The sequence below is a fragment of the Pseudocercospora fijiensis genome (genome assembly GCF_000340215.1).
Source record: "Pseudocercospora fijiensis CIRAD86 unplaced genomic scaffold MYCFIscaffold_6, whole genome shotgun sequence".
Taxonomy (NCBI): Eukaryota; Fungi; Ascomycota; class Dothideomycetes; order Mycosphaerellales; family Mycosphaerellaceae; genus Pseudocercospora; species Pseudocercospora fijiensis.
Genome location: NW_006921537.1, coordinates 451,650 through 460,730, shown reverse-complemented (window position 1 = coordinate 460,730; position 9,081 = coordinate 451,650). Strand labels below are relative to the sequence as shown.

At 43.4% G+C, this 9,081-nt stretch overlaps 1 protein-coding gene across 1 annotated transcript; it reads left to right on the top strand.

The window, feature by feature from the left end:
- Window positions 1-1,776: 1,776 nt before the first annotated feature.
- On the top strand, window positions 1,777-9,073 carry MYCFIDRAFT_35652 (uncharacterized protein; the record flags this gene model as incomplete). The annotated part of the gene is made up of 7 exons (XM_007929746.1): window positions 1,777-1,947; window positions 2,015-2,067; window positions 2,127-2,377; window positions 2,536-2,770; window positions 8,125-8,429; window positions 8,483-8,644; window positions 8,703-9,073. The coding sequence occupies 7 exons, from the start codon at window positions 1,777-1,779 to the stop codon at window positions 9,071-9,073; spliced, it is 1,548 nt and encodes a 515-aa protein (XP_007927937.1).
- Between the last annotated feature and the right edge of the window lie 8 nt (window positions 9,074-9,081).

Genomic DNA, 9,081 nt, shown 5'->3' with positions numbered 1-9,081 from the left:
GAATTACGGGGAATAAGGTAGCAAGTAAGTTCTCGTCTCTTGCATTTCACAACTCTAGAAACTCTTATTAATCCCGAGCCTTCTAACTATACCCTTCTTCTCCTACCCCAATCCCCTATACCCTACAACACAAGTCTCGAACCTCAACCTCTCCCTCGCACGAAACACCGAATTCGAAACCCCCTAAAATCACAACGCGAGAAAAGAAACAACCCTCCGCGCCGCGAAAAGGAATAGTTTTATACTCCTACCTCTCCGTCTCGCTCCCATTCCCCACGAAGTGGAGCTCGTTTGCATAGTCCATAAATGTGTCGCCGGCGACGAAGCGTTCTTCTTTGCCCTTCTCGCCCCATTGTTGCGAGATTACTGTGCGTTCTATGACATAGTTTGGACCTGCGCTGGGATGGGTGTGTGGTGGTGCTTTGTAGCCGGGTGCGTAATCGAGAAGGATTGTGCGGGTTTCGTAGCCTGGGAGTTCGGGGATTGGGTAGCGGAGGAGGATGGTGCGGGTCGTTGGTGCTAAAGTCATTGTAGAGGTAGAGGGGTCTTTTCTCTCGTTGCGGTGTTTTTTGCGATTAGGGGTGAATTGTGGATCTGAGGTCTTGGAATTGAATGCCTGGACGTTTTCTGGGCTTTGATATGTTATGTGCTCTGCTTGCGGCTGCCGTCTCTTCGACTTTGCCTGGAACTTGGTAAGCTGTCTCTAAAGTGTAAGATACCTCCTAGCTGTGTTCAGAAAATGGCTTCTCCTACATGGTATATTAGTAGAAGATTCCACATTGCCTGCGCCCTGGGATGTTCTGAATAGGTTAGATGTCATCCGATTTAGCTAAGCATTTCTAAGCGCGATCAAGAAGGATTGGTGCTGACAAGCTACAGTAAAATAAGCTGGGGATCTTTGCAAGCTTTGTCTGGAGTAGTCTGCAATCCCAATCTGCAATAAGTCGAGAACAAAGTAAGGGCACGATGTTGAAGTATTCCAAAAGCAATGCGGGGACATCAGACGCGAGCACTCTCTTTCTATTGCCTACCGAAGCCTGCACGCTAGCGGCTGCTTTGATTCATTCACTCCGGGACGTGCCGCACTTTTTCTAGAGCACGGACGAAGACTTCTAGAGAAACATTTTCAATCTTCATCTCACTTGATTAGGCTTATTACGACATCTCCAAGCTTCCGAAATTGGACTATGAAGAGACACACTATGTTGCAAGCACTCGCAACTCCTCCATCCTCAAGGCAGACCAGCGACTGGTCCAGCCATCGCGCGGATGTCCAGACGGATGAGGTCGCATGGAGTCCGACTCCTTCACCTCTCTACTACTAGTCTGCTCAGAATAGCTCGTGCCTCTGCCGAAGATTCGCCCAGCAGGTCAAATCACTTGACGCTGTCGATCCTCCACCATTTCCCCAACTCCCCTCAATCTCCCCGCTTCGGGGTAGTTCTAGCCCTCGAGACGGTCGAATGCCTGCATTTACCGCTGTATACCCTCTGCTCATCCCAGATCTCCCTCTCGCTTGACCAGGTTTCAACTATGGCAAAACGTGTTGGCCACGCTGCCTCGAGTGAGAGGGGTGACGGGACTTTCAAGACCATCGCCTCGAGGCATTCTTGGCGATCATGCAATACATCTAATTCTCTTCATATTTACCAAAAACTCCCTCTAGCATGACATGACCGAGATTTGACATCGGACTCTCTTGCTTTTAGCTTCAACGCTTCGCAGAGAGGCCCTTTCGCCAACACTGCAGAGCTGAGCCAATCCCTCACGGTCGTCATGTCTCGCCACTCCAGCATATCAGTCGAAAATCAAGCAAAAGCCAAGCACCAGGAGCAATGGATCGAACTTGCTCGGCAACAGAATGTCGACGTGGACGGAATAGAGCCATATGCACCCAACTCCGAGGCAGAGAAACGACTACTCCGAAAGCTAGACATGCGAATAATTGTGAGATGTTCTCGTTGCATTGATTCGTTCGCGAAAGCCGCCATGAAAATACTGAACATCACATTAGCCATGCTGCTGGTGCTTATACTTACTCGGCTATCTTGATCGCGCAAACATTGGGTACCATCGAGTCGAGTCGAATGTACAGGACCCGCAAATGCGCTGACGGATATTTCCAGCAACGCGAAGACCGGCGGTCTCGAAAAAGACTTCAACCTCAGTTCGACGCAATATTCGGTCGTGTTGCTGGTCTTCTTCGTCAGCTATGTCATCTTCGAAATCCCTTCGAATCTCATCCTCACACGAGTACGGCCATCACTTTACCTTCCAGCGCTAGCCGTGGGGTGGGGAGGGATCGCGGCATCGATGGCGGGTTGCAATAATTGGCATCAGCTCGCAGGTGTGCGCTTCGCTCTCGGGGTGATCGAGTGTTGACAAAGAGGCTTAGTACACCTCAAAGAGCATGTGGAAATGAGCTAATCTCCGATAGACAAAGAGGTCTAGAGATAAATAGAGCTCGTGTCTCCTAGGTAGAATAGACAAGACAAGTAACATTATACAGTGGTACCTGTTTCAACAGGTTATGAGCCTGTTTCAACATCGAGGCAGGATTTGCGCCGGGAATCGCTTTCTACCTCTCGTGCTGGTACAAACGCTACGAGCTCGCCCGCCGGTTTTCGTGGTATTACACTGCGGTTGCGTGTGCTGGGATTGTGTCGGGTCTACTTGCTGGCCTCATCACCAAAAACCTCGACGGAGCACGCGGGATTGCTGGCTGGAGATGGTTGTTCATCATTGAGGGGGTTGGACTTGAAGAGTGTGTGTGTAGGCTATTACGTGCATAATGCCTGAGGCTGCAACTGTGCACACTTTATCTTTGGGCTTTCTGTAGTTAGCCCTTCTTCTGAATACAACATTAGTTACATTAAGTAGTTATAAGCCCCCTGCGTTTCTAACGCATTCTATACGTATTCTAATAGTTAATCCGACTACTACGTAGCTAGCGCCTATTACTAAAAATTACGCCGATACTAATACTATCGCCGCCGCCGCCCTCGAGTACTCTAGTAGGTACTAGTCCGACTCGAGTCGGTTACTATTAGTATTAGCTGTCCGCTATACTAGTTCCTAATATTAGTATTAGCTATCTGCTATACTAAAATATAGGCGCGCCTATCGGCCGCCCCTCGAGATAAGTCTATAGTCTCTATCTATACCGTCGCCTTCGCTATCCGCATTCGTAATAGCACTATTAACTAGTGCTATAGGCGCCTATATAAGCAATATTCCTAAGCTTAAGAATAAGGAGAATTACCTATCTTAGTCGTACGCCGCTAAAGGCGCCTTTAAAGATATATTAGTCTAGCGCTATATATAGGGTACTCGCTAGCGACCCCTTTCTAAGGCCTCTAGTAAGTCTTCTAAAGAGTTTAAAGACCGCTAAGATAAATAGGACTCTAAAGATTAAACGGTACGTACCTAGATCTTTGCTAATTATATTAGTAACATTTAATAATTACTACTTAGTCTATCTATATCCTAGGAAGTATAGGACTTCCTTAAGAAGAAATACACTAGTAAAGGTAGGTCTACTAAATTTATACTCTACTAGGAATATATTACCCTTCGCTACGATAGTAAGGACGTTAAGAAGTTCTATAATAAGTATAAGAAGAAGCTCGGTGCCTTAAAGGATACTAAATTAGCTATTAGCTAATACTAGGCTGTCTATATGTTTATTATATAAATCGCACCGTTCTACGAAGCTTTCGTATAGATACGCCGTAAGCAAATGCGCGCCTTAGAATATACTATTAATAATAGTATCCTTAACAACATTATTAGCGCGTTGCTTAATAAGAATGTAGCTTAACTAAACTAGGCCTAATACAATAGCTTCTTCGGTCTTTAACGCTAACTATAATAGCAAGGTAGTAATAGTAACGGTCGAGGTAACTCGAACCGTAGCGGTCGTAGTAGCCGCGGAAACAGCAATAGTTGTAGTCGTAGTAGAAACAACTAGAATAGTTAAAATCGCGAGAAGTGCTTATACTATTAAGGCACTTACCCTTCTAACTGCTACTATACTAAATACCCTTATCTAAAGGAGGAAGACCGACTACGTCGTAAATAGTAGAAGGCTAAGAAGAAGAGGGTATAGCAGCAGCAGCGTAGACTAACTGCTTAGTAATAGTAGCAGCCGCTATCTAGCTAAAATAGTGCTTAGGGGCTGTATGCGGCTAATGCTACCCCGGGGGTGTTATTAGACCTAAGCTACAATTACGCCTTTATAGCTATAGTTACTATAAGCGACCTAGTGTCTACGGCTCTTACGGCTAGCACTCGTACTACTAATTGGGTTGTCGACTTAGGTACTAGTATATATATAGTTAATAACCCTTTATTGCTTATTAAATACGAAGGCTATTATATTCCTATTCGGTTTAGTAGCAACACGAAGCACGCTACGATAGTTAGTATAGCTTAGACTAAGGTTATTAATAAGCGTAGTATTAGCAATATAAAGCTGTCTAATACACTATATGTTCTAGGTCTAGCAGCTAACCTCCTATCTACTAAGAAGCTTGCCGATAAGGGCTATTTCTATCGGAATAATAGGCGTATACTGTTTACTATTGTTAAAGGCTCGGAAGTTACTATTGCTTAGACATACCGCAAGAATAGTCTCCCCTATCTGCATATACTAACCTCTAGTCCGGATAGCTAGGTTATTACGCTTCTATCGAAGAAGGGGGTACTAATAGGTACGATAGAAGAGTAGCATCTACGATATAGCTATATCTATTACCGCAAGCTGTTACGAATAGAAGCTAAGGGTTAGATTATTATTACTAGCACTAGCAATAAGAACGACTTCCGCAACTGCATTGCCTATCGAATAGCTATATTATATAAGGAATACAATCGGCTACTACGCGTACGACTATCTACGATCTATTACATTATCTATATAGATATAGTTACTATTACCAATCCTAGTCTGTTATAGGAGCGCTATTTTATACTGTTTATATGCGCTAAGTTAGGCTATCGACACGAATATGCTAGCTTACTAAAGTTAGGGGCTGTAGTAGCAATTAAGGACTACCGTATATACGTCCGTATACAAACTAGCTATTCGATCCTAATCTACCGCCTCGATAGAGGGGGTAAATACGGCGGAAATCAGCTATTAAGCTAGGCTCGTAATTAGGGCATTGTACTATAGGTTACAGCTCCTTATTCTTCGACTTAGAATAGCCTAGCTAAGGTTAGCAATTATATCGTATATACGACCGCTCGGAAGATAATGCTTTATACTAATTTGCTAAAGGCCCTATAGCTGTATATAGTTACTACTGCTATATAGGTCCTTAATATTACTCCTAGAACCTTAGAAGGTCTTAGCCCCTATGCTATTATAGCTAGGGAGCTTAATTAGTCTCGAAAGCAGCTACGCCTTTAATATCTTCGGGCCTATAGCTATACTGCTATTATATATAATTACGGAGTTGCTCGTAGAAAGAAGATAGATAGCAGAGGCCTTGTTAGTAAGCTAGTTAGCTATACTAAGGACTTAGTAGACTTAGGAAAATATATAATTTATCTTCCTAACTAGTATAAGGTTATTCTATTAAAGGATGTCTAGTTCATTAAGACAGCTAGCGAGCTGTTGCTTCTAGAGGGCATAAACCTATACGCTAATCCTAATAACCTAGCTAAGAACGAGTTTGTTACACTCGAGTCTATTATACCGGCTCTATTTAATTCTATAAGTAACGAGGCACCGTCGCTATAGGAAGCCGCTAGTATAGTCTAGCAGCTTCTAGCCTAGTAAGAAGAGCCTCTAGACGAGCCTGCTTAGGATATAGAGGTAACTAATAAGGTCGCAGCTCGCTAGTCCGTTACTACTCGACGATAACCTACTAGCTATTCAACCGCCTTTAAGTAATAAAGATAGCTTTTAGTTAGCCGAGGAAGAACTAGTGTACGATCCTTACGCTAAGAAGAGCGAGCTAGGCTAGTTGCCTAAGTTTAAGCGACCTGCTAAGGCTATTAGTAATCGTTCTACGCGCAAGACCCGGAGCAACAAGTTAGCTCGTAACCTCTTATATAGGTACCTAGCTAATGCCGGTGTTTAACGTAAGGCGCGCCGCTAACTAGCTAACATGCCGATAGTCTATATAAAGGGCTTTATAGCCTCCTGCTATATTGCCGAACAGTCTAATAAGCCTAAAGAGACTATTCCTATTCTAAAGAGCTTTAAGGACGCTAAGGAATTACTATACTAGCTATAGTAGAAGGAAGCCTATAAGGCTAAGTACAAGTCACTTATAGACAACATTACCTAGATCTATATTTCTAAGCTAGAGGTTCTAAATAGCCGTAAGGTAGTCCGTAGCAGATAGGTATTTACTATCAAGCGCAATACTAATAGCGAGGTTAGCCGCTTTAAGGCACGCTAGGTTATTAAGGGCTTTACTTAGGTTAAGGGTAAGGACTATAATAATACCTATACTACCGTTGCTAAGCTATCTACTCTTCGGGCCTTATTTAGTCTTATTGCCTATTATAATTTAGAGGCTTAGTAGTTTAATATTCTTACTGCCTTCTTAAACGCTATAATTAGCGACAACTACAAGATCTACGTTAAGCAGCTATACGGCTTTAAGGATCGTAGTAGAGGCAAGGGCATAGTTTACCTGCTAAAGAAGGCCCTATATAGACTTAAGCAATCGCCTATACTATAGTATAAAGAGCTCCGCAAGTACCTAAAGAGCCTAAACTTCATCCCTATAATAAGTAATATGTGTGTGTTTAAACACACTATTAGTAACTCTATTATCGTTATCTACGTAGATAATATAATTATTATTATATATAGTCTGTTAGCTCTATAGGCAGTCGCTTAGTTGCTTAAGGATCGATTTAATATACGCGAGCTTAGTAATCTTTACTACTATCTCGGTATACGTATTATTCGCAACCGTAAGGACCGTACTATTTATATTATATTATTTTTTTTTATATAGGACGCCTATTTAAACCGGCTTAGTAAGAAGTACGGTATATAGGGCCGTATAGCGCCTGCTACTCTAATAGCACTACGCTATATTAAGACTAGCATTTAGCGTGCACCTAATAGCTATATAGCTAGTGCTGCTTTTAAGGCTAAGTACTAAGAAGGCATTAGAGAGGCTCTATAGCCTACGATAATCACTCGACTAGATATATGCTATACTGCTAGCCTATTGTCGCGATTTATTGCCAATCCGACTAAAGAATACTATTACGCTTTGCTATAGCTAATTAAGTACCTAGTCGGCACTTCTAGCCGTAGCATATGCTTTCGAGGTACGTATAACTATAAGCTAAACTTTGCTAGTTACTGTAACGCCTTATAGGCTAATAATCTAGTTACTCGCCGCTCTACTAGTAGCTTCTACTTTATACTAGTAGGTAGACCGCTTCTATATAAGTCCGGCCGACAGGCCTTAGTTACTTTGTTATCTACTAAAGCTAAGTATGTTTAGCTTACTACTACCGCTAAGGAAGCCGTGCCCTTAATGCGTATATTAGAGGAAATAGGTTATAAGGGCTCTATTAAGCCTGTTACCCTATATAAGGATAATTAGTTAGCAATTGCTATTACTAATACTAAGTCTATAACTAATAGCTATACTAAGTATATAGATACTAGGGTACACTATATTCGAGAGAAGATTGCTAATAGTACGGTTGCTATTATATAGATTAGCACTTACGATAGGTTACTAATAGCTTTACTAAGCTACTTAATAAGCTTAAGCATAGTCTCTTTATTTAGTAGTTAAACTTAGTGGATTGTAAGGCTGCTATTAAGAGCGCCGCTTAGCCTACTGCTAAGTACTAAATAGATAGAAGATATAGGTTTATTGTCTAGTTTAACTGCTTGTATTTGTTTAATTGCTCTATTATAATAGCCTGAAAGTAGTCTAGTTGTTTCTATACCTAATACCCCTTTATTTGCTTCGCTAGTTTGTTTGTTTAGCTGTATGCACGCGATAAGGGGGTAACTTGAAGAGTGTGTATATAGGCTATTACGTGCATAATGCCTGAGGCTGCAACTGTGCACACTTCATCTTTAGGCTTTCTGCAGTTAGCCCTTCTTCTGAATATAACATCAGTTACATCAAGTGTTGGATCGTATGCTGTTGGCACCGTTGTGTGGTTCTTCATGGCAGACTATCCTTCGACCACTCGCTGGCTGACACCAGAGGAACGAATGTTGGCTGCGCAGCGCATGGCTTATGATGGTATCGGCTCTACACAAGGTACAGAGGAGCAAGTCAAAGAGTGGACTGCTTTCAAGATGACGATTTCCGACTGGAAAGTCTGGGCTCTCGCTCTGATGTATGCTCTCCTCACCGGTTCGCAAACAATGCAGTACTTCATCCCGACTCTTGTTGGCGTATTCGGTTGGAAGGGCTGGCAGGGACAGTGTAGGCTTGGGCCTCTTTCTATCAAGAGTACATGCATTGCTGACAGAACTCAGATCACTCCATTCCGCCATACGCACTCGCTCTAGTCTGTACACTCGCCTTCCCGTGGATCTCAGACCACTACAAGAACAAGCCCCTATTCATCATGACCTTCGCCGGCTTCGACACCATCATGTTCATAATCCTCGCAGCGACAAGAAACCACATCGTGCGCTGTAAGTCACCCGCAGTGCATCGCGCCAAATGCAAACATACATATTGACACCCGCGCAGATGTCTTCACAGTCTTCGCATTCGGCCCATTGTTTGGCTTAGTGCCATTGGTTCTTATGTGGGTAGCGAACGTGATCGACAGTCCAGCCGAGAAGCGAGCAGTGGCTATAGCGCTGGTGAACGCTGTTGGAAACTGCTCGTCGATCTATGGAGTCTTCTTATGGCCGAAGAGCGATGCGCCTCAATATGTGGCAGGCTTCAGCGCGACGACAATCTTCGTCGCTGGCATCGCTGCATTGGCGCCCATCGTGGCTTGGAGATTCAATAAGGAGCAAGGCACTGGCCCGCTGACAAGGCTGGGCATTGAGAATGCAATGCCTTGGGGGAGGAAAGCGGGCAAGGAAGTACAAATTGCTACAGCAGATGTCTGAGGCTGTGG